This window comes from Zea mays, chromosome 8 (genome assembly GCF_902167145.1).
Source record: "Zea mays cultivar B73 chromosome 8, Zm-B73-REFERENCE-NAM-5.0, whole genome shotgun sequence".
NCBI classification, from domain to species: Eukaryota; Viridiplantae; Streptophyta; class Magnoliopsida; order Poales; family Poaceae; genus Zea; species Zea mays.
The window spans coordinates 35505436-35530233 of NC_050103.1; the positions used below are offsets into that span (position 1 = coordinate 35505436).

Below are 24798 nucleotides of genomic sequence, written 5' to 3' on the forward strand. Positions count from 1 at the left end.
TGGCGACGTCCATCAGTTCGCTCGCACTGGTGGGAGTCTTGCGCCCTAGTTTGCTCACCAGGTCTCGGCAAGTGGTGCCGGCAAGGAAAGCCCCGATGACATCCGAGTCGGTAATGTTGGGCAGCTCGGTGCGCTGCATCGAAAACCGCCGGATGTACTCTCGGAGGGACTCCCCTGGCTGCTGGCGGCAGCTTCGGAGATCCCACGAGTTCCCAGGGCGCACATACGTGCCTTGGAAGTTTCCCGCGAAAGCCTTAACCAGGTCGTCCCAGTCAGAGATCTGCGCAGGAGGCAGATGCTCCAGCCAGGCTCGGGCGGCGTCGGAGAGGAAAAGGGGTCGATTACAGATGATGAGGTTGTCATCGTTCGCCCCTCCCAACTGGCATGCCAGTCGGTAGTCCGCGAGCCACAGCTCCGGCCTTGTCTCCCCCGAGTACTTGGTGATGGTAGTCGGGGCTCGGAAACGGGCAGGGAACGGCGCTCGTCGTATGGCCCGGCTGAAGACTCGCGGACCGGGTGGTTCGAGCGAGGGGCTGCGATCCTCCTCGTTGTCGCAGCGTCCCCCACGCCTGGGATGGTAGCCTCGGCGCACCTTCTCGTCGAGGCGGGCTCGACGGTCGAGATGGTGGTCCTTGTTGTCGAGGCGATCCCGGGCGGCAGGCGCCTCGTCCCGCGTGCGCTCGGGATGGACTGAGGCCTCTCGCATGCGTCGGGAGGACGTCGCGTGATGCTCCAAGGGGTCAGCTTGCCTCCGAGAGGCGGAGCTCTCGACTCGTCGAACTGCGGCGCCTTCCAGGAGATCCTTGAGTTCGCCCTGGATATGCCGTCCCTCGGTGGTGGATGGCTCCGGCATGGCTCGAAGTAGCATCACCGCTGCAGCTAGGTCCTGGCCGGATCCGCTGACGGTCAGGGGCAGCGCTGCCCTGGCATTGTCGACGATGCGGCACTGGACGTCTTGGGCCCGATGACAGGCTCCTCTGACGAGTGTCCGTCCTGCCCACTCCTGTTCGATGTTTTGTCGGAGCTGCACAAGCCGGCCTGCTTCCCCATCGAACTGGGCCTGCATCTCACGGATTTGCTCGAGCTCTATGTCTCGACCCCCCGCAGGGACTGGGACCACAGCTAGCTCCCGCGGGATGTCAACGCGAGATGCGGGCCCAGGGGGATCGTCAACCTCCGGCATACCGAGGTGGTTGCCTTCGTTGTGATCTCCCTGATCGACGTGGAAACATTCGCGACTTGGTCCGTTACCCTCGTCGTCAAGGCTGTGGCCATCATCAGAACAACCGGAGAGGCAGTGGTCACATGCGAACATGAAGTCCCGCATGGCATCGGGGTCATCGAGGCCAGAGAAATCCCAACCGGAGTCGGGGTCGTCCTCTTCCTCGGAACCCGCCGGTCCGAAGGTTGAGACGGCTGTCAGTCGGTCCCAGGTCGACCACATGTGGTACCCCGGAAGGTTTGGATACACCTTTACGAAAGCGCTCACCATAGCGGGGTCGCTAGGTGGATCGAAGCTGAATCGAAAGGGTACGGGATGGAAAACGGACGGTACCTCTTGGTCGATGGGCGGTGGTGAAGTCGCATCGGGGGCGGAGCACACCGTCATCTCAGGTACGAGGGTAACGCCCAGTAGATCCTTTGCGAGGGTGCTGGTGTCATCAGTCCGCTTGGGGCTGACATGTTGCGGGGAAGTGACACCCGCCGTCGTCTCAGGTGCGAGGACAATGCCTGACATGTCCCCCGGGGGAGTGCCGACATCATCGACTCGCTCTGGTGCGACAGCCGACAAGGTGCCGCCTCCTGCGTGGCCATGGTTGCCCCGTCTCCGCCTCCTTCGGCGAGGAGGGTGGCAGGGACGATCGGAGTGCTCCTCTTTTGCCGCGGGGAGATGTTGCCGCCGAGCTCGCCGCCGCCGGGCGAGTCGAAGACCGTCGCTATCGTCGCGCCGCGAGGGGAGGAGTACCATATCGTAGCTGCCGTCGAGGGACATGAACTCGAGACTCCCGAAGTGGAGCAGCGTCCCGGGCTGAAGAGGTTGCTGAAGACTCCCCATCTGGAACTCAACGAGAAGGCGTTCGTCAACACGCAGCAGCCCCCTACCTGGCGCGCCAGCTGTCGGCGTTTCGGACCCGGGGGGGGTCCCTGGACCGACGAGTGAGATTGTCGTTGCGTGCCCCTGCCCAGATGGGTTGGCGCGGGATGGAACACAAGAGGTGGGGCAAGCCTTGTATTATCCTGCACCAGGGTGCTGCTCGTAGTAGGGGTTACAAGCACGTCGCGAGAGGGAGAGAGAGAGAGGGAGCCTGTTTGTTCGCTCCTTCCCCCGTGCGAACCCCCCTCCAGGATGGCCCTAGTCCTCCCTTTTATAGACGCAAGGAGAGGGTCCAGACGTACAATGGGGGGTGTAGCTATGCGCTAACGTGTCCGGTAGAGAAATGCCTAAGCCCTGTGTACATGCCAACGTGGCTGTCGAGGGAGAGCTTGAGCCCTGTTCACGTGATAGCGTGGCCGTCGGAGAAGCGTCTGAGCCCTGTAGGAGCACAACTGGCAGTGCGGCAAGGATCCTGCTGACGTCTCCTTGCTGCCGTAAGGGGCTGAGAGCCACCGGCGTCATGGTTGCACGCGGGGCACCATCATTACCCGTCGCCGGGGTAAGCCAGATGGGACGCCGGTCTTGTTCCTTGTAGCCTGAGCTGGCTAGGGATAGGGTAATGATGTATCCCCTGTTGGCGCGGTCGGTCCGAGCCCAAGGTCGGGCGAGGCGGAGACTTCTCTTGAGGCCGAGGCCAGGGTCGGGCGAGGACGCGATTCCTCCCGAGACCGAGGTCGAGGCCGAGTCCGGCGGTCGGGCGAGGCGGAGACCTCCTCCCAAGGCTGGAGCCTGAGGTCGGGCGAGGCGGAGCTTCCTGTTGCGCCCGAGACCGAACTCGGTGGTTGATTGTGAGTTGTTGTCAGCTTCGCCTGGGTGGTTGGCACGACAGTCGGAGCGGGGCGGGCGGCGCTGTTTTCCCGTCATATCAAACAGTAAAAGAGAGGGGCGAAGTGACTGCGGTCACTTTGGCCTGGCCGACTGAGGCGCGTGTGTTAGGATACGGCGTCAGGCGTCCCCTGCATTGAATGCGCCTGCGAAGCGGTTGGTTGGTGAGGTGGTTCGGCCAAGGTTGCTTCATAACAAAGCCTGCCCGAGCCGGGCTTCGGGAGAGCCGAGGAGGTGCCCGCTGCCTAAGGAGGTCCTCGGGCGAGGCGTGAACTCGTCTGGGACTACTGCTCCAGCCCGAGGCTGGGCTCGGGCGAGGTCGCGTCCCTTGGGTAGACGAAGCCTTGACTTGAACCGCGCCCGTTAGTTGGTCTGAGGGTGTTTACCAGCCGTGATTAGGAGTGTTGGGGGTACCACTAATTATGGTACCCGACACTATTTTACTGCACTTAATGTTTGTAGGCTTATACTGTGCACTTAAGTGTAAGAGTTGACTGAAACCCTAGTTCCATGAACTCAGGATTCCCTTTGAGATGGATACTAGTATGCTAGGTCGAGTAGCTACTTTGCTAATTAGGGATCTTGGTAGAAGTCGAGTGATTTTTCTAGCACTCGCGCGAGGTCAGGAATTGGTTGTATCCATTTTTGATAACATAATGACGATAGTCTGTGGACACGGATCCATGGGGATGCGTGGTCTACGAGACAAAATTGGAATAAGGATTAACGTGCAGATACCTGTGTCAAGCATTTGAACGTACTAAGCACATACCGAGAAATATGGTAAATCGATAAGCCTAGTACCTGAGTGAACCTGGAAACGGACTTTACTCCTCACGCGACCTGAGACGTGGTCTCCCATTTCGGTTATGGTGGGTACAAGAGTGGTCACTGCACGGCAGCAGTCGGGGTCAGTGAGGCATTATACGCCAAGGCGGTGAGCCCTGTTCTGTTGACGGGGAATCGATGGGGACGGCTGATATGTGTGGGGATGGAGTGCCTCGCCACGTTGTGTGCTTAGATTTACCTTGGAAGGTTTAAAAACTCGATTTGAATCGTCTGCTTCTCGCAGTTAATGAGACTGCTTGATCCATTGTACTGCATTGAGTAATAAGTGGAAATGAGTTGATTGGCAAAAGATGTTGATTGATAAAATGTTTGATACCATGTATGACTAGCTAGGTACTCATCTAGTTTAACAGGATCATACTAAAACTTGAAAAGCTAAAACTTGATTTTTGACTCAGCTAGTGTTTTTGGCAAACCAAACCTCTCAGCCAAACAACTGCATGTCTAGAGGTAGAGGAGTAGACTCCTCACACCTGGTAAGTCTAGCTGAATATTATTATACTCAGTCTTGCTTGTGGCATAAATTTTTACAGGTTCTCTGGAGAATATGGTTGCCGGAGTGACTTGGCCGTCTACCTTGCCACCGGGTTGGACAGTCGAGTGAGACCCTACCTCAGCAGGAGAAGAGCATGAGGAGTGATGAACCAGGCTTCCCCATCCTTTCTTTTATTTACCGTTAGTTAATTTCCGCTGCATCAAGAACAATGATTACTACTTTTCCAAAACTCCGATGATGTTGTAATAACCCTAAGTACTTCTTAAATTATGGTTTTATGTTTTATTGTATTTGCTCTGTGCCTCACCTTCGAGTGAGTATGTGGTACTTGATCATGTTAGTGACTTAGTCAGACTAGATCCGAGGGACTGAAGGTTTATTCCTATTTAAGTGTGGTCTAGCCTCTAAGGTGAGACTTAGGCACTTAAGTTGGAATAATTTGGGTGGTTCCGCCACAGCATGTTCGTGAATATGCTTTTATTTCCTTACGTGTAATTTTCCTATTGTTTATGTAGTATTATTTTAGAAATTAATTAAATTTGAAACGTGTGTACTCTTTTGACAAGAAGATGATCGATATGAGGCCATGCATGTCGCGGCAAGGGATGTTGAAGGCGATGTAGTCGAATCGCCACGTACTGCTTTGGCTTGCTTCAAGAACAGATTCGCCATCGATTTCAGCGTGTTTGATTTTTCTCCTTCCTGCATTAGCAGAGTATAGGAGGTTGGGTTCGAGGCAACTGGCAGCTGCGTGCGCCTCTGCGTGGAAGCGATTTCGGACTTGTGTTGCACCGGATGGAGGCGCAGCAGGCTCTTTCTGGCGCGGGTTTCGTTCAGGAAACTTCCTGCTTCCCAAGTCACAGACCATATGTTAAATTCCTCTACGAAGGGAAAACAATTCAATACTAGCAATCTTAAGAGTTGACTCATTTACCTAAAGTAGTTTTGAGTTTGGAATCAATAAAGATAATGTAAAAGCAATTAATTTTGATTAATTGTATGTACTAATATTTAATAATTAATTAATGTAATGTTGAGCATAGTTTGATAGGCTAGTAAAAAAATGAGTTCTATATTGCAGATGTTGAAGTATTTTCTTTTGAACTTGTTCAACGAAGTTCTACCCTGTGACAAACAACCACGCTATACACCTGACGTTAAAGAAATATTGATGGAGTGATTTCTGCCTCTTTGGAAGCATCAACAAAATTGATATTTGCCTCTCTGGTATTTGGTAACCTTAACCGGAATAACGGCTATCCATTTGACTCTTCTCTGGACGCACGCACTCGCGTGTTTTTCTAATATAAGCACGTGTTATCTCCATTTGGGAGGCTAGGAGCAGTAAGTATGCCGTTCTTCTGTTACGTACGTGGATCGATACTGGCCGGTGAATGAGCCTCCTGCTTCCTTCCTTATAGACGTCGCTGCCTTGCCTTGCCTTGCCTTGCGCGCAACTAGCTCAGCACTTGCCAAGAAGCAGCCCCTCGTAGACGTCGCTGTCGTCGCATCGTATAAGTAGGAGCGCGCGTGCCTCTTCCCGGTTCAACCTGGTTCAAACACCTCGCTTCACTAGAGGAATAATCTAGCAGCTTCTGTTGCCTCCAAATTGTCCGGAGAAAGGAGTTGAAGCAGTGTGAGAGGGCCCTGAGACGATGGCGAACCTGTTCCTCAAGCAGGCAAAGCAGTACGTGGCGACGCGGCCGGTCTACCCGCCGGAGCTCTTCGACTTCATCGCCTCCAAGACCCCTCGCCGCGACATGGCCTGGGATGTCGGCACCGGCAACGGCCAGGCCGCAGCGTCGGTCAGTCGACCATGCATCCTCGCTCTCCCCTACACGGCACGCTGCACACGCACTGTCCGTGCATTATCTTTATAAAGTGAAGGCTGGCTGGGTGAACTTTCATTCAACTTGCAGCTGGCGAAGCTGTACAAGCACGTGGTGGGCACGGACACGAGCGCGCAGCAGCTCGCCTACGCGACGCGCCTCAGCAACACCCGCTACGTGCACACCCCAGCGGACCTGCCCCTGGAGGGGATCCACGCCACCGTGGCCCCGCCGGCCTCCGTCGACCTCGTCACCGTCGCGCAGGCCTTCCACTGGCTCGACCTCCCGCGCTTCTACGCGCAGGCCCGCTCCGTGCTGCGCCCCGGCCACGGCGTGCTCGCCGCCTGGTGCTACACCGAGCCACGCGTCAACGCCGCCGTCGACGCCGTGTTCTGGCGCCTGTACCACGGGTCCCAGGGATTCTGGGCGCCCAACCGCCGGATGGTCGACGACGAGTACCGGAGCGCCGACTTCCCGTTCGACCCGGTCGAGGGGGAGAAGCACACGGGCCCGTTCCAGTTCTCCACGCACCGCCGGATGGACCTCGATGACTACCTCATGTATATCACGTCCTGGTCCGCCTACCAGACTGCCAAGGATAACGGCGTCGAGCTGCTCGATGCGCCCACCGTCCAGGAGTTCGCGGCGGCGTGGGGCGGCGATGCCAAGGAGGTGAAGACCGTCACGTACCCCATCTTCCTCAGGATTGGCAAGGTCAGGTCGGAGTGAGCTGCACGGAAAAATGAAACTCGACAAACTATGGATACACTACGGACGCTCCGACGATTGATGATCGATCATCTAGGAATCGATGCTTATAACCTTTTTGAATAATGTTTTATTCGATTGCAAATGTTTGTTCGATCTGCACAATTGTATTTCAAATTCTAATGCATGCACTATTCTGTTCGACTTTTTTTTTCTTTGTGTCTTCTTAGATAGTGTAAATTTCAATATCTGTACTGTGATGACAAAATATCCACAATAACCCACGTGGCTGAAATCTTTGGTCTTCATATATGTCATACTTGGCTAAGTAAAACTCTTTGAGAAATCGTTTTAGCAATATCACTACCGAAATCGTGTTTTTTTGCCTGAGTGTATAAGACACTCGATAGATTTTTTTCTTTGTGTCTTCTTGATATTGTAAATTTCAATATTTGTACTGTGATGACAAAATATCCACAATAACCCATGTGGCTGAAATCTTTGGTCTTCATGTACGTCATACTTGGCTAAGTAAAACTCTTTGAGAAATCGTTTTAGCACCATGCATTAGTACTGACATGGTACATATATTTATTCTTCTATATTACTTCTATTAAGACCCTAATAAAGGCGTCCACACTCCCACCATGCCCCCGTCCCCGTCTCCTCGCCCGCCCGCTCAAGACAGCCGCGTAGTCCCATCCCCATCCTCGGCGCGATGACGAGAGGTCCACCCCCCTCGGTCGCCAAACGACGACAGCCAAACGGATATCGAGGTGCTGATGTTCCCTTTCCTCCCTCTTGGCCTTCTCCTCACCGACACCACCACCTCGACACCCTCCGTGTGTGTACCCACCCCTCCCTCGGCTTGTGCCGACCGGAGGTCCGCCCCCCGGAGATTGCTCTCTCCTCGAGGAGATGGAGGCGGCGGCGAAGCGGGGATAAGGAGGTCGCGGTGGACACCGCGTGGGGGCTACGGCAAGGGCTCGACGACAAGCGAGCCTCCACAACAGGTGATATCGTGCCCCAACTATGCGCCCCAATCGCAACAGCCCCCTCCCCCTAGCAGTCCTCCAACCGCTGTGTACGCAGGTCCCACAGGAGCAGGCGGTGCTCGCCCACGGCATGCTCGTGGTTGTGCTCCCAATCGAGGACCTCGCGCTCGGCACCCTGATGGGCGTTGAAAGTCGCCTAGAGGGGGGGTGAATAGGGCGAAACTGAAATTTATAAAGTTAATCACAACTACAAGCCGGGTTAGCGTTAGAAATATAATCGAGTCCGCGAGAGAGGGTGCAAAACAAATCGCAAGCGAATAAAGAGTGTGACACGCGGATTTGTTTTACCGAGGTTCGGTTCTCGCAAACCTACTCCCCGTTGAGGAGGCCACAAAGGCCGGGTCTTTTTCAACCCCTTCCCTCTCTAAAACGGTCCCACGGACCGAGTGAGCTTTCTCTTCTCAAATCAACCGGGAACAAAACTTCCCCGCAAGGACCACCACACAATTGGTGTCTCTTGCTTCGGTTACAAGTGAGTATTGATCTCAAGAAAGAATGAGAAAGAAGAAAGCAATCCAAGCGCAAGAGCTCAAAAGAACACAACAAATCACTCTCACTTAACACTAAAGCTTTTGTGGAATTGGAAGAGGATTTGATCACTTGGGTGTGTCTTGTATTGAATGCCTAGCTCTTGTAAGTGGTTGGAAGTTGGAAAACTTGGATGACTTGAATGTGGGGTGGTTGGGGGTATTTATAGCCCCAACCACCAAACTAGCCGTTTGGTGGAGGATGCTGTCGCATGGCGCACCGGACAGTCCGGTGCGCCACCGGACACAGTCCGGTGCACCAGCCACGTCACCAGGCCGTTGGGTTCCGACCGTTGGAGCTCTGACTTCTGGGCCCGCCTGGATGTCCGGTGTCACACCGAACATGTACTGTAGAGTGTTCGGTGTGCCACTTCGCGCGTGCCTGACTTCTGCGCGCTCTGGCGCGCATTTATTGCTTCTGCAGGTGACCGTTGGCGCAAAGTAGTCGTTGCTCCGCTGGCTCACCGGACAGTCCGGTGTACACCGGACATGTCCGGTGAATTATAGCGGAGCGGAAATCCGAAGCTGGCGAGTTCAGAGACGCTCTCCTCTGGAGCACCGGACACTGTCCGGTGTGCACCGAACATGTCCGGTGAATTATAGCGCAGCGCCTCTGAAAATTCGCGAAGGTGCGAAGTTTGGCTTGGAGTCCCGTGGTGCACCAGACAGTCCGGTGCGCCAGACCAGGGTGCCTTCGGTTATCCCCTTGCTCTTTTTGTTGAACCCATTTCTTGGTCTTTTTATTGGCTAAGTGTGAACCTTTGGCACCTGTATAACTTATAGACTAGAGCAAACTAGTTAGTCCAATTATTTGTGTTGGGCAATTCAACCACCAAAATCATTTAGGAAATAGGTGTAAGCCTAATTCCCTTTCAATCTCCCCCTTTTTGGTGATTGATGCCAACACAAACCAAAGCAAGTATAGAAGTGCACAATTGAACTAGTTTGCATAATGTAAGTGCAAAGATTACTTGGAATTGAGCCAATATAAATACTTATAAGATATGCATGGATTGTTTCTTCATTTTTAACATTTTGGACCACGCTTGCACCACATGTTTTGTTTTTGCAAATTCTTTTGTAAATCCTTTTCAAAGTTCTTTTGCAAATAGTCAAAGGTAAATGAATAAGATTTTGCAAAGCATTTTCAAGATTTGAAATTTCCTCCCCCTGTTTCAAATGCTTTTCCTTTGACTTAAACAAAACTCCCCCTTGATAAATTCCTCCTCTTAGTGTTCAAGAGGGTTTTAAGATATTGATTTTGAAACTAATACTCCCTCCCCTTTTTGAACACAAGAAGATACCAAATTGAAAATCATACCAATTTGAAAAACTCTTTCTAAAATTAGTACCAATTGAAAGACCAAGATTTTAAATTGGTGGTGGTGCGGTCCTTTTGCTTTGGGCTCATGCTCTCTCCCCCTTTGGCATAAATCGCCAAAAACGGATTCATTAGAGCCCTTCCCTAACTATTTTCTCCCCTTTGGCAAATAAAACATGAGTGAAGATTATACCAAAGACGGAGAGTTGCACGGAGCGACGACGAAGGATGAGTTACGGAGTGGAAGCCTTTGTCTTCGCCGAAGACTCCAATTCCCTTTCAATACACCTATGACTTGGTTTGAAATTCACTTGAAAACACATTAGTCATAGCATATATAAAAGAGACATGATCAAAGGTATATGAATGTACTATGTGTGCAAATCAACAAAAGAAGTTCCTAGAATCAAGAATATTTAGCTCATGCCTAAGTTTGTTAAAAGTTTGTTCATCAAGTGGCTTGGTAAAGATATCAGCTAATTGATCTTTAGTATTAATATATGAAATCTCGATATCTCCCTTTTGTTGGTGATCCCTTAAGAAATGATACCGAATGGCTATGTGTTTAGTGCGGCTATGCTCAACGGATTATCCGCCATGCGGATTGCACTCTCATTATCACATAGAAGAGGAACTTTGGTTAATTTGTAACCATAGTCCCTAAGGGTTTGCCTCATCCAAAGTAGTTGCGCGCAACAATGGCCTGCGGCAATGTACTCGGCTTCGGCGGTAGAGAGAGTGACGGAATTTTGCTTCTTTGAAGCCCAAGACACCAAGGATCTTCCCAAGAACTGGCAAGTCCCCGATGTGCTCTTTCTATTAATTTTACAACCCGCCCAATCGGCATCCGAATAACCAATCAAATCAAATGTGGATCCCCTAGGATACCAAAGCCCAAACTTAGGAGTATAAATTAAATATCTCAAGATTCGTTTTACGGCCGTAAGGTGAGCTTCCTTAGGGTCGGCTTGAAATCTTGCACACATGCATACAGAAAGCATTATATCCGGTCGAGATGCACATAAATATAGTAAAGAGCCTATCATCGACCGGTATACCTTTTGATCTACGGACTTACCTTTCGTGTCGAGGTCGAGATGCCCATTGGTTCCCATGGGTGTCTTGATGGGTTTGGCATCCTTCATCCCAAACTTGCTTAGAATATCTTGAGTGTACTTTGTTTGGCTAAGGAAGGTGCCCTCTTGGAGTTGCTTCACTTGAAATCCTAAGAAATACTTCAACTCCCTCATCATAGACATCTCGAATTTTTGTGTCATGATCCTACTAAACTCTTCACATGTAGATTCGTTAGTAGACCCAAATATAATATCATCAACAAAAATTTGGCATACAAACAAATCGTTTTCAAGTGTTTTGGTAAAGAGCGTAGGATCGGCTTTTCCGACTTTGAATCCATTAGTGATAAGGAAATCTCTAAGGCATTCATACCATGCTCTTGGGGCTTGCTTGAGCCCATAAAGCGCCTTAGAGAGTTTATAAACATGGTTAGGGTCCTCACTATCTTCAAAGCCGGGAGGTTGCTCAACATAGACTTCTTCCTTGATTGGTCCATTGAGGAAGGCACTTTTCACGTCCATTTGATAAAGCTTGAAGCCATGGTAAGTAGCATAGGCTAATAATATTCGAATTGACTCAAGCCTAGCTACGGGTGCATAGGTTTCACCGAAATCCAAACCTTCGACTTGGGAGTATCCCTTGGCCACAAGTCGGGCTTTGTTCCTTGTCACCACACCATGCTCGTCTTGCTTGTTGCGGAACACCCATTTGGTTCCTACAACATTTTGATTAGGACGTGGAACTAAATGCCATACCTCATTCCTTGTGAAGTTGTTGAGCTCCTCTTGCATTGCCACCACCCAATCCGAATCTTGAAGTGCTTCCTCTACCCTATGTGGCTCAATAGAGGAAATAAAAGAGTAATGTTCACAAAAATGAGCAACACGAGATCTAATGGTTACCCCCTTATGGATGTCGCCGAGGATGGTGTCGACGGGGTGATCTCGTTGGATTGCTTGGTGGACTCTTGGGTGTGGCGGCCTTGGTTCTTCATCCTCCTTGTCTTGATCATTTGCATCTCCCCCTTGATCAATGCCGTCATCTTGAGGTGGCTCATTTTCTTGATCTTGCCCTTCATCAACTTGAGCCTCATCCTCATTTTGAGTTGCTGGAGATGCTTGCGTGGAGGAGGATGGTTGATCTTGTGCATTTGGAGGCTCTTCGGATTCCTTAGGACACACATCCCCAATGGACATGTTCCTTAGCGCGATGCACGGGGCCTCTTCATCACCTATCTCATCAAGATCAACTTGCTCTACTTGAGAGCCGTTAGTTTCATCAAACACAACGTCACAAGAAACTTCAACTTGTCTAGAGGACTTGTTAAAGACTCTATATGCCCTTGTGTTTGAATCATATCCTAGTAAAAAGCCTTCTACAGTCTTAGGAGCAAATTTAGATTTTCTACCTCTTTTAACAAGTATAAAGCATTTGCTACCAAAGACTCTAAAATATGAAATATTGGGCTTTTTACCGGTTAGGAGTTCGTATGATGTCTTCTTGAGGATTCGGTGTAGATATAACCGGTTGATGGCGTAGCAAGCGGTGTTGACCGCCTCGGCCCAAAACCGATCCGAAGTCTTGTACTCAAGCATGGTTCTTGCCATGTCCAATAGAGTTCTATTCTTCCTCTCCACTACACCATTTTGTTGTGGCGTGTATGGAGAAGAGAACTCATGCTTGATGCCCTCCTCCTCAAGGAAGCCTTCAATTTGAGAGTTCTTGAACTCCGTCCCGTTATCGCTTCTTATTTTCTTGATCCTTAAACCGAACTCGTTTTGAGCCCGTCTCAAGAATCCCTTTAAGGTCTCTTGGGTACGAGACTTTTCCTGCAAAAAGAATACCCAAGTGAAGCGAGAATAATCATCCACAATAACTAGACAGTACTTACTCCCGCTGATGCTTATGTAAGCGATCGGGCCGAATAGATCCATGTGTAGGAGCTCCAGTGGCATGTCGGTCGTCATGATGTTCTTGTGTGGATGGTGGGCACCAACTTGCTTCCCTGCTTGGCATGCGCTACAAATCCTGTCTTTCTAAAAATGAACATTTGTTAATCCTAAAATGTGCTCTCCCTTTAGAAGCTTATGAAGATTCTTCATCCCAACATGGGCTAGTCGGCGGTGCCAGAGCCAACCCATGTTAGTCTTAGCAATTAAGCAAGTGTCGAGTTCAGCTCTATCAAAATCTACCAAGTATAGCTGACCCTCTAACACTCCCTTAAATGCTATTGAATCATCACTTCTTCTAAAGACACTGACACCTACATCAGTAAAAAGACAGTTGTAGCCCATTTGACATAATTGAGAAACAGAAAGCAAATTGTAATCTAAAGAATCTACAAGAAAAACATTGGAAATGGAATGGTCAGGTGATATAGCAATTTTACCCAATCCTTTGACCAAACCTTGATTTCCATCCTCGAATGTGATAGCGCGTTGGGGATCTTGGTTTTTCTCGTAGGAGGAGAAAATCTTCTTGTCCCCTGTCATGTGGTTTGTGCACCCGCTATCGATGATCCAACTTGAGCCCCCGGATGCATAAACCTACAAAACAATTTTAGTTCTTGACTTTAGGTACCCAAATGGTTTTGGGTCCTTTGGCATTAGACACAAGAACTTTGGGTACCCAAACACAAGTCTTTGACCCCTTGTGCTTGCCCCCAACATACTTGGCAACTACCTTGCCGGATTTGTTAGTTAACACATAAGGAGCATCAAAAGTTTTAAATGAAATGTCATGATCATTTGATGCACTAGGAGTTTTCTTCTTAGGCAACTTAGCACGGGTTGGTTGCCTAGAGCTAGATGTCTCACCTTTATACATGAAAGCATGGTTAGGGCCAGAGTGAGACTTCCTGGAATGAATTCTCCTAATTTTGCTCTCAGGATAATTAGGGCCAGAGTGAGACTTCGCAGGGTACAAAATGTAACCCTCGTTATCTTGAGGCATGGGAGCCTTGCCCTTAACAAAATTAGATAATTTCTTAGGAGGGACATTAAGTTTGACATTGTCCCCCTTTTGGAAGCCAATGCCATCCTTAATGCCAGGGCGTCTCCCACTATAAAGCATACTACGAGCAAATTTAAATTTTTCATTTTCAATTTCATGCTCGGCAATCTTAGCATCTAATTTTGCTATATGATCATTTTGTTGTTTAATTAAAGCCATGTGATCATGAATAGCATCAGTGTTAACATCTCTACATCTAGTGCAAATAGTAGTGTGTTCAACGGTAGATGTAGAGGGTTTGCAAGAATTAAGTTCAACAATCTTAGCACGCAATATATCATTTTTATCTCTAAGATCGGAAATTGTAATATTGCACACATCAAGTTCTTTAGCCTTAGCAAGCAAATTTTCATTTTCATTCCTAAGGCTAGCAAGAGTAATGTTTAATTCTTCAATCTTAGCAAGCAAATTATCATTATCATTTCTAAGATTGGGAATTGAAACATCACAAACATTTGAATCAACCTTAGCTAACAAATTAGCATTCTCATTTCTAAGGTTGTCTATAGTCTCATGGCAAGTGCTTAGCTCACTAGATAGTTTTTCACATTTTTCTACTTCTAGAGCGTAAGCATTTTTAACTTTAACATGCTTCTTGTTTTCTTTAATAAGGAAGTCCTCTTGGGAGTCCAAGAGATCATCCTTCTCATGGATAGCACTAATCAATTCATTTAATTTTGTCCTTTTGTTGCATGTTTAAGTTGGCAAAAAGAGTACGCAAATTATCTTCCTCATCACTAGCATTATCATCGCTAGAAGACTCATATCTAGTGGAGGATTTGGATTTAACCTTCTTCTTTTTGCCGTCCTTTGCCATGAGGCACTTGTGGCTGACGTTTGGGAAGAGAAGGCCCTTGTTGATGGTGATGTTGGCGATGTCCTCGTCGGAGGAGTCGAAGGAGCTCTCGTCCGAGTCCCACTCGCGGCATACATGAGCGTCGCCACCCTTCTTCTTGTAGTATCTCTTCTTCTCCTTTCTTCTCCCCTTCTTGTCGTCGCCCCTGTCACTATCACTAGATAATGGACATTTTGCGATAAAATGACCGGGCTTACCACATTTGTAGCACACTTTCTTGGAGCGGGGTTTGTAGTCTTTCCCTTTCCTTTGCTTGAGGATTTGGCAGAAGCTTTTGATGACAAGCGCCATTTCCTCGTTGTCGAGCTTTGAGGCGTCGATTGGTTGTCTACTCGGTGTAGACTCCTCCTTCTTTTCCTCCGTCGCCTTAAATGCGACCGGTTGTGCTTCGGATGTAGAGGGATCATCTAGCTCATTGATTTTCTTTGAGCCCTTGATCATATACTCAAAGCTCACAAAATTCCCAATTACTTCCTCGTGAGTCATTAGTGTATATCTAGGATTACCACGAATTAATTGAACTTGAGTAGGGTTAAGGAAAATAAGTGATCTAAGAATAACCTTAACCATCTCGTGGTCATCCCATTTTTTGCTCCCGAGGTTGTGCACTTGGTTCACCAAGGTTTTGAGCCGGTTGTACATGTCTTGTGGCTCTTCCCCTTTGCGAAGCCGGAAGCGGCCGAGCTCCCCCTCGATCGTCTCCCGCTTGGTGATCTTGGTTAGCTCATCTCTCTCGTGCGCGGTCTTGAGCACGTCCCAAACTTCCTTGGCGCTCTTTAATCCTTGCACTTTGTTATACTCCTCTCGACTTAGAGAGGCGAGGAGTATAATTGTGGCTTGGGAGTTGAAGTGCTCGATTTGGGCCACCTCATCCTCATCATAACCTTCATCCCCTACGGATGGTACCTGTGCTCCAAACTCAACAACATTCCATATACTTTTGTGGAGTGAGGTTAGATGAAATTTCATTAAATCACTCCACCTAGCATAATCTTCACCGTCAAAGGTTGGTGGTTTGCCTAATGGAACAGAAAGTAATGGAGTATGTCTAGAAATGCGAGGGTAGTGTAAAGGGATCTTACTAAACTTCTTGCGCTCATGGCGCTTAGAAGTTATGGAGGGCACGTCAGAGCTGGAGGTGGAAGGTGATGAAGTATCGGTCTCGTAGTAGACCACCTTCCTCATCTTCTTTTTCTTGTCGCCACTCCGATGCGACTTGTGGGAAGAGGATTTCTTTTCCTTCCCTTTCTTTTTGTTGCGGGACTCTTCCGATGAAGCCTTCCCGTCACTTGTAGTGGGCTTGTCACCGATGGGCTTGTCGCCGGTCTCCATCTCCCTCTTGGCGTGATCTCCCGACATCACTTCGAGCGGTTAGGCTCTAATGAAGCACCGGGCTCTGATACCAAATGAAAGTCGCCTAGAGGGGGGGTGAATAGGGCGAAACTGAAATTTATAAACTTAATCACAACTACAAGCCGGGTTAGCGTTAGAAATATAATCGAGTCCGCGAGAGAGGGTGCAAAACAAATCGCAAGCGAATAAAGAGTGTGACACGCGGATTTGTTTTACCAAGGTTCGGTTCTCGCAAACCTACTCCCCGTTGAGGAGGCCACAAAGGCCGGGTCTTTTTCAACCCCTTCCCTCTCTCAAACGGTCCCACGGACCGAGTGAGCTTTCTCTTCTCAAATCAACCGGGAACAAAACTTCCCCGCAAGGACCACCACACAATTGGTGTCTCTTGCTTCGGTTACAAGTGAGTATTGATCTCAAGAAAGAATGAGAAAGAAGAAAGCAATCCAAGTGCAAGAGCTCAAAAGAACACAACAAATCACTCTCACTTAACACTAAAGCTTTTGTGGAATTGGGAGAGGATTTGATCACTTGGGTGTGTCTTGTATTGAATGCCTAGCTCTTCTAAGTGGTTGGAAGTTGGAAAACTTGGATGACTTGAATGTGGGGTGGTTGGGGGTATTTATAGCCCCAACCACCAAACTAGCCGTTTGGTGGAGGCTGCTGTCGCATGGCGCACCGGACAGTCCGGTGCGCCACCGGACACTGTCCGGTGCGCCAGCCATGTCACCAGGCCGTTGGATTCCGACCGTTGGAGCTCTGACTTCTGGGCCCGCCTGGATGTCCGGTGGCGCACCGGACATGTACTGTAGAGTGTCTGGTGTGCCACTTCGCGCCTGCCTAACTTCTGCGCGCTCTGGCGCGCATTTATTGCTTCTGCAGGTGACCGTTGGCGCAAAGTAGCCGTTGCTCCGCTGGCTCTCCGGACAGTCCGGTGTACACCGGACATGTCCGGTGAATTATAGCGGAGCGGAAATCCGAAGCTGGCGAGTTCAGAGACGCTCTCCTCTGGAGCACCGGACACTGTCCGGTGTGCACCGGACATGTCCGGTGAATTATAGCGCAACACCTCTGAAAATTCCCGAAGGTGCAAAGTTTGGCTTGGAGTCTCCTGGTGCATCGGACACTGTCTGGTGGTGCACCGGACACTGTCCGGTGGCACACCGGACAGTCCGATGCGCCAGACCAGGGTGCCTTCGGTTATCCCCTTGCTCTTTTTGTTGAACTCATTTCTTGGTCTTTTTATTGGCTAAGTGTGAACCTTTGGCACCTGTATAACTTATAGACTAGAGCAAACTAGTTAGTCCAATTATTTGTGTTGGGCAATTCAACCACCAAAATCATTTAGGAAATAGGTGTAAGCCTAATTCCCTTTCAGGCGTCCCCTTCTCTGGCGACATGGCCGGCCCATGCCATCCCATCCCCGACAACTGTTGTTTGTTCAGTTAAGAAGAACACTCTTTCTTCTGTGCACTGAGTAAGCATTACTTTTGGAGTTTTTCACTTCAAAATCTTCTGTCATTCAGTACAGTGCACCCTATCGTCTAATGTGTTATTCAGAATTAGAGTTTTCAAGATTTGAGTTTTTCTCTCCCAGTTTCAAATGCTTTTCCTTTGACTAAACAAAACTCCCCCTCAATAAAATTCTCCTCTTAGTGTTCAAGAGGGTTTTAGATATTAATTTTGAAAGGAGTCATACCAATTTGAAATTATGTCAAAAATAAGATACCCATTTGAAAAACTTATTTAATACAAATTGAAAGACTACAAATTTTTGAAATTGGTGGTGGTGCGGTCCTTTTGCTTTGGGCTAATATTTTCTCCCCCTTTGGCATTAATCGCCAAAAACGGATACTTTGTGAGTGAAATATAAGCCCTTTGGACAGACTTTCTCCCCCTTTGGTGAACAATATATGAGTGAATACTATACCAAATTGGAGAGTGGTGTGGAGTGACGGTGAAGGATGAATAATTCGATGGAGTGGAGTGGAAGCCTTGTCTTCGCCGAAGAACTCCATTTCCCTTTCAATCTATGACTTAGCATGAAATACACTTGAAAACCACATTAGTCATAGCACATGAAAGAGATATGATCAAAGGTATATAAATGAGCTATGTGTGCAAAACATCAATTAAAATTCCGAGAATCAAGAATATTTAGCTCATGCATAAGTTTGGTAAAAGTTTTCTCATCTAGTGGTTTGGTAAAGATATCGACTAATTGTTCTTTGGTGCTAACATATGCAATCTCGATATCCCCCCTTTGTTGGTGATCCCTCAAAAAGTGATACCGAATGGATATGTGCTTAGTGCAGTTGTGCTCAACTGGATTATCCGCCATGCGGATTGCACTCTCATTATCACATAGGAGAGAAATTTGGTTAATTTGTAACCATAGTCCCTAAGGGTTTGCCTCATCCAAAGCAATTGTGCGCAACAATGGCCTGCGGCAATGTACTCGGCTTCGGCGGTAGAAAGAGCTACGGAATTTTGTTTCTTTGAAGCCCAAGACACCAGGGATCTTCCCAAGAACTGACAAGTCCCTGATGTGCTCTTTCTATCAATTTTACACCGTGCCCAATCAGCATCTGAATATCTAATTAAATCAAAAGTGGATCCCTTGGGGTACCAAAGGCCAAACTTAGGAGTATGAACTAAATATCTCAAGATTCGTTTTACGGCCCTAAGGTGAACTTCCTTAGGATCGGCTTGGAATCTTGCACACATGCATACGGAAAGCATAATATCCGGTCGAGATGCACATAAATAGAGTAAAGATCCTATCATCGACCGGTATACCTTTTGATCTACGGATTTACCTCCCGTGTCGAGGTCAAGATGCCCATTGGTTCCCATGGGTGTCTTGATGGGCTTGGCATCCTTCATCCCAAACTTGGTGACTATGTCTTGAATGTACTTCGTTTGGCTGATGAAGGTGCCCTCTTGGAGTTGCTTGACTTGAAATCCTAGAAAATACTTCAACTCCCCCATCATAGACATCTCGAATTTTTGAACCATTATCCTACTAAACTCTTCACATGTAGATTTGTTAGTAGACCCAAATATGATATCATCAACATAAATTTGGCATACAAACAAATCATTTGCAATAGTTTTAGTAAAGAGAGTAGGATCGACTTTTCCAACTTTGAAGCCATTGGCGATAAGAAAATCTCTTAGGCATTCATACAATGCTCTTCGAGCTTGCTTGAGCCCATAAAGCGCCTTAGAGAGTTTATATACATGGTTAGGGTACTCACTATCTTCAAAGCCGGGAGGTTGCTCAACATATACTTCTTCCTTGATTGGTCCATTGAGGAAAGCACTCTTCACGTCCATTTGATAAAGCTTGAAGCCATGGTAAGTAGCATAGGCAAGTAATATACGAATTGACTCAAGCCTAGCTACGGGTGCATAGGTTTCACCGAAATCCAAACCTTCGACTTGTGAATAACCCTTGGCCACAAGTCGGGCTTTGTTCCTTGTCACCACACCATATTCATCTTGCTTGTTGTGGAAGACCCACTTGGTTCCTACAACATTTTGATTAGGACGTGGAACAAGATGCCATACCTCATTCCTCGTGAAGTTGTTGAGTTCCTCTTGCATCACCAACACCCAATCTGAATCCCTTAATGCGTCTTCCACCCTATATGGCTCAATAGAAGACACAAAGGAGTAATGTTCACAAAAATGAGCAACACGTGATCGAGTGGTTACCCCCTTTTGAATATCGCCGAGGATAGTGTTCACGGGGTGATCTCGTTGTATTGCTTGGTGGACTCTTGGGTGAGGCAGTCTTGGACCCTCATCATCTTCCTTGTCTTGATCATTAGCATCTCCCCCTTGATCATTTTCCTCCTCTTGAGGTGGCTCCTCTTGATCTTCATTTTCATCATCTTGAGCTTGATCCTCATCTTGTGTTGGTGGAGCTTGCATGGAGGAAGATGATTGATCTTGTGCATGTGGAGGCTCTTCGGATTCCTTAGGACACACATCCCCAATGGACATGTTCCTTAGTGCGATGCACTGAGCCTCTTCATCATCTAGCTCATCAAGATCAACTTGCTCTACTTGAGAGCTGTTAGTCTCATCAAACACAATGTCACAAGAAACTTCAACTAGTCCAGTCGACTTGTTAAAGACTCTATATGCCCTTATGTTTGAATCATAACCAAGTAAAAGGCCTTCTACAGCCTTAGGAGCAAATTTAGATTTTCTACCTCTTTTAACAAGAATAAAGCATTTGCTTCCAAAGACTCTAAAATATGAAACATTGGGCTTTTTACCGGTGAGGAGTTCGTACGATGTCTTCTTGAGGATTCGGTGAAGGTAGAGACGGTTGATGGCGTAGCAAGCGGTGTTGATTGCTTCCGCCCAAAACCAGTCCGAAGTCTTGTACTCATCAAGCATGGTCCTCGCCCTGTCAAGTAGAGTTCTATTCTTCCTCTCCACTACACCATTTTGTTGTGGCGTGTAGGGAGAAGAGAACTCATGCTTGATGCCCTCGTCCTCAAGGAAGCCTTCTATTTGTGAGTTCTTGAACTCCGTCCCGTTGTCGCTTCTAATCTTTTTGATCCTTAAGCCAAACTCATTTTGAGCCCATCTTAAGAATCCCTTTAAGGTCTCTTAGGTTTGCGATTTATCCTGCAAAAAGAACACCCAAGTGAAGCGAGAATAATCATCCACAATAACTAGACAGTACTTACTCCCACCGATGCTTATGTAAGCTATCGGGCCGAATAGGTCCACGTGGAGTAGCTCGAGCGGCGTGTCAGTCGTCATGATGTTCTTGAGTGTATGATGAACACCAACTTGCTTCCCTGCTTGACATGCGCTACAAACCCTGTCTTTCTCAAAATGAACATTTGTTAGTCCCAAAATGTACTCTCCCTTTAGAAGCTTATGAAGATTCTTCATCCCAACGTGGGCTAGTCGGCGATGCCAGAGCCAACCCATGTTAGTCTTAGCAATTAAGCAAGTGTCGAGTTCAGCTCTATTAAAATCAACTAAGTATAGCTGACCCTCTAACACTCCCTTAAATGCTACTGAATCATCACTTCTTCTAAAGACAGTAACACCTATATCCATAAAAAGACCGTTGTAACCCATTTTACATAATTGAGAAACTGAAAGCAAGTTATAATCTAAAGAATCTACAAGAAAAACATTGGAAATAGAATGGTCAGGTGATATAGCAATTTTACCAAGTCCTTTGACCAAACCTTGATTTCCATCCCCGAATGTGATAGCTCTTTGGGGACCATGGTTTTTCTCATAGGAGGAGAACATCCTTTTCTCCTCAGTCATGTGGTTTGTGCACCCGCTATCGATGATCCAACTTGAGCCCCCGGATGCATAAACCTACAAAACAAGTTTAGGCCTTGTTCTTAGGTACCCAAACGGTCTTGGGTCCTTTGACATTAGAAACAAGCACCTTGGGTACCCAAACACAAGTCTTTGACCCCTTGTGTTTGCCCCCAACATATTTGGCAACTACTTTGCCTGATTTGTTAGTTAAAACATATGATGCATCAAAAGTTTTAAATGAAATATTAGGTTCATTTGATGCAATAGGAGTTTTCTTCTTAGGCAATTTAATATGAGCGGATTGCCTAGAACTAGATGCCTCACTCTTATACATAAAAGCATGATGAGAGCCAGAGTGAGACTTCCTAGAATGAATTCTCCTAATTTTGTGTTCAGGATAACCGGCAGGGTATAAAATGTAACCCTCGTTATCCTGAACCATGGGAGCCTTACCCAAAATTAGACAATTTCTTAGGGGCACTAAGCTTGACATTGTCTCCCTGTTGGAAGCCAATGACATCCTTAATGCCTGGGCGTCTCCCACTATAGAGCATGCTTCTAGCAAATTTAAATTTTTCATTTTCTAAGTCATGCTCATTAATTTTAGCACTAAGTTGAGCTATGTGATCATTTTGTTGTTTAATTAAGGCTAGGTGATCATGAATAGTATCAACATTAATATCTCTACATCTAGTGCAAATGGTAACATGCTCAATGGTAGATGTAGAGGGTTTGCAAGTATTTAATTCAACAATCTTAGCATGTAAGATAGCATTCTCATCTCTAAGATTGGAAATAGAAACATTGCAAACATTTAAATTTTTAGCCTTAGCAATTAATTTTTCATTCTCAATTTTAAGGCTAGAGAGAGATGCATTCAATTTGTCAATCTTAGTAATCAAATTAGCATTATCATTTTTAAGACTAACAATTGAATCATCACAAACATTTGAACTTTCAACCTTAGCAATTAATTTAGCATTCTCATTCCTAAGGTTGGAGATAACATCATGACAAGTGCTTAGCTCATTAGTTAATTTTTCACATTTTTCTACTTCTTGAGCGTAAGCATTTTTAACCTTAACATGCTTCTTATTTTCTTTAATTAGGAAGTCCTCTTGGCTATCCAAGAGTTCATCCTTCTCATGAATGGCTCCTATTAATTCATTTAGTTTTTCTTTTTGTTGCATGTTGAGGTTGGCAAAAAGGGCAAGTAAATTATCCTCATCATCACTAGAGTTCTCCTCATCACTAGATGCAGCATATTTAGTGGAGGCTCTAGATTTTACTTTCTTTTTGTCATCCCTTGCCATGAGGCACTTGTGGCCGACGTTGGGGAAGAGGAGTCCCTTGTTGACAGCGATGTTGGCGGCGTCCTCGTCGGAGGAGGAGTTGGTGGAGCTCTCGTCGGAGTCCCACTCCCGACAAACATGGGCATCACTGCCTTTCTTCTTGTAATACTACTTCTTCTCCTTTCTTCTCCCCTTCTTGTCATCGCCCCTGTCACTATCACTTGATAATGGACATTTAGCAATAAAATGACCGGGCTTACCACACTTGTAGCAAACTTTCTTGGAGCGGGGCTTGTAGTCCTTCCCCCTCCTTTGCTTGAGGATTTGGCGAAAGCTTTTGATGATTAAAGCCATCTCCTCATTGTCGAGCTTGGAGGCGTCGATGGGGAGCCTACTTGACGTAGACTCTTCTTTCTTCTCTTCCGTTGCTTTGAAGGCAACGGGTTGCACCTCGGGTGTGGAGGTGGCGCCTTGCTCGATGATTTTCTTGGAGCCGTTGATCATTAATTCAAAGCTCACAAATTTTCCTATCACTTCCTCGGGAGACATTAGTTTATATCTTGGATCACCACGAATTAATTGAACTTGAGTAGGGTTAAGAAAAACGAGTGATCTAAGAATAACCTTGACCATTTCATGGTCATCCCATTTGGTGCTCCCGAGGTTGCGCACTTGGTTCACCAAGGTCTTTAGCCGGTTGTACATCGCTTGTGGCTCTTCCCCTTGATGAAGCATGAAGCGACCGAGCTCCCCCTCGATCGTTTCCCTCTTGGTGATCTTGGTCACCTCGTCTCCTTCGTGCGCGGTCTTGAGCACATCCCAAATCTCTTTGGCACTCTTCAACCCTTGCACCTTATTATACTCCTCTCGACTTAGAGAGGCAAGGAGTATAGTAGTGGCTTGGGAGTTGAAGTGCCGGATTTGGGCTACCTCGTCCGAGTCATAGCCTTCATCCCCCACGGATGGTTCCGGTGCACCAAACTCAACAATGTCCCAAATACTAGCGTGGAGTGAGGTTAGATGGTGTCTCATTTTATCACTCCACATACAATAATCTTCACCGTCAAAAATCGGTGGTTTGCCTAGTGGGACGGAAAGTAAAGGGGTGCGTTTGGAAATACGAGGATAGCGTAAGGGGATCTTCCAAAATGTCTTGCGCTCATGGCGCTTAGAAGTGACGGAAGGCGTGTCGGAGCCGAAGGTGGAGGGCGACGAAGAATCGGTCTCGTAGTAGACCACTTTCTTCATTTTCTTCTTCTTGTCGCCACTCCAGTGCGACTTGACGCGGGGAGGTGACTCCTCCCTCTTCTTGTTGCCGGACTCCCCCGATGGAGCCTTCCCGTGGCTTGTGGCGAGCTTCTCGCCGGTCACCATCTCCTTCTTGGCGTGAGCTCCCGACATCACTTCGAGCGGTTAGGCTCTTAATGAAGTACCGGGCTCCGATACCAATTGAAAGTCGCCTAGAGGGGTGTGAATAGGCAACTCTGAAATTTATAAAGTTTAATCACAACTACAAGCCGGGGTTAGCGTTAGAAATATAATCGAGTCCGAAAGAGAGAGCGAAAACAAATCACAAGCAAATAAGAGCGGATGACACGATGATTTGTTTTACCGAGGTTCGGTTCTTGCAAACCTACTCCCCGTTGAGGTGGTCACAAAGACCGGGTCTCTTTCAACCCTTTCCCTCTCTCAAACGGTCACTTAGACCGAGTGAGCTTCCTTCCTTGATTTCCCGGGTCACTTAGACCCCGCAAGGACCACCACACAATTGGTGTCTCTTTCTTCGCTTCCAAGGCTTTGAGAGTAAGAATGAGAGAAAGAAGAAAGGCCAACCAAGCAACAAGAACAACAAAAGAACACAAGTCGATCTTCTCACAAGTCCTAAAAACTAGAGTTGAATTGTGGACTTTGATTCGATCGGTGGCTTTGATTTGTGTCTTGGAGTGTTGTGTATTGCTCTTGTATTGAATGAGGAGTCGTGAATGCTTGGATGTCTTGAAGAGTGGTGGTTGGGGGTATTTATAGCCCCAACCATTAAAATGGTCGTTGGGGAACGTTGTTGTCGTATGGCGCACCGGACAGTCTGGTGCACCACCGGACATTGTCCGGTGCGCCAGCCACGTCACCCAACCGTTA

General features: G+C 47.5%; 1 protein-coding gene across 1 annotated transcript; it reads left to right on the plus strand.

Annotated features, from left to right (window-relative positions):
- Nucleotides 1–5678: 5678 nt before the first annotated feature.
- LOC100284758 (embryonic abundant protein-like) lies at nucleotides 5679–7424 on the plus strand. Its single transcript, NM_001157653.2, has 2 exons — nucleotides 5679–6130; nucleotides 6245–7424. Exons 1-2 carry the CDS (start codon nucleotides 5981–5983, stop codon nucleotides 6881–6883), a joined length of 789 nt encoding a protein of 262 aa, NP_001151125.2. The 5' UTR covers nucleotides 5679–5980; the 3' UTR covers nucleotides 6884–7424.
- Nucleotides 7425–24798: the final 17374 nt, after the last annotated feature.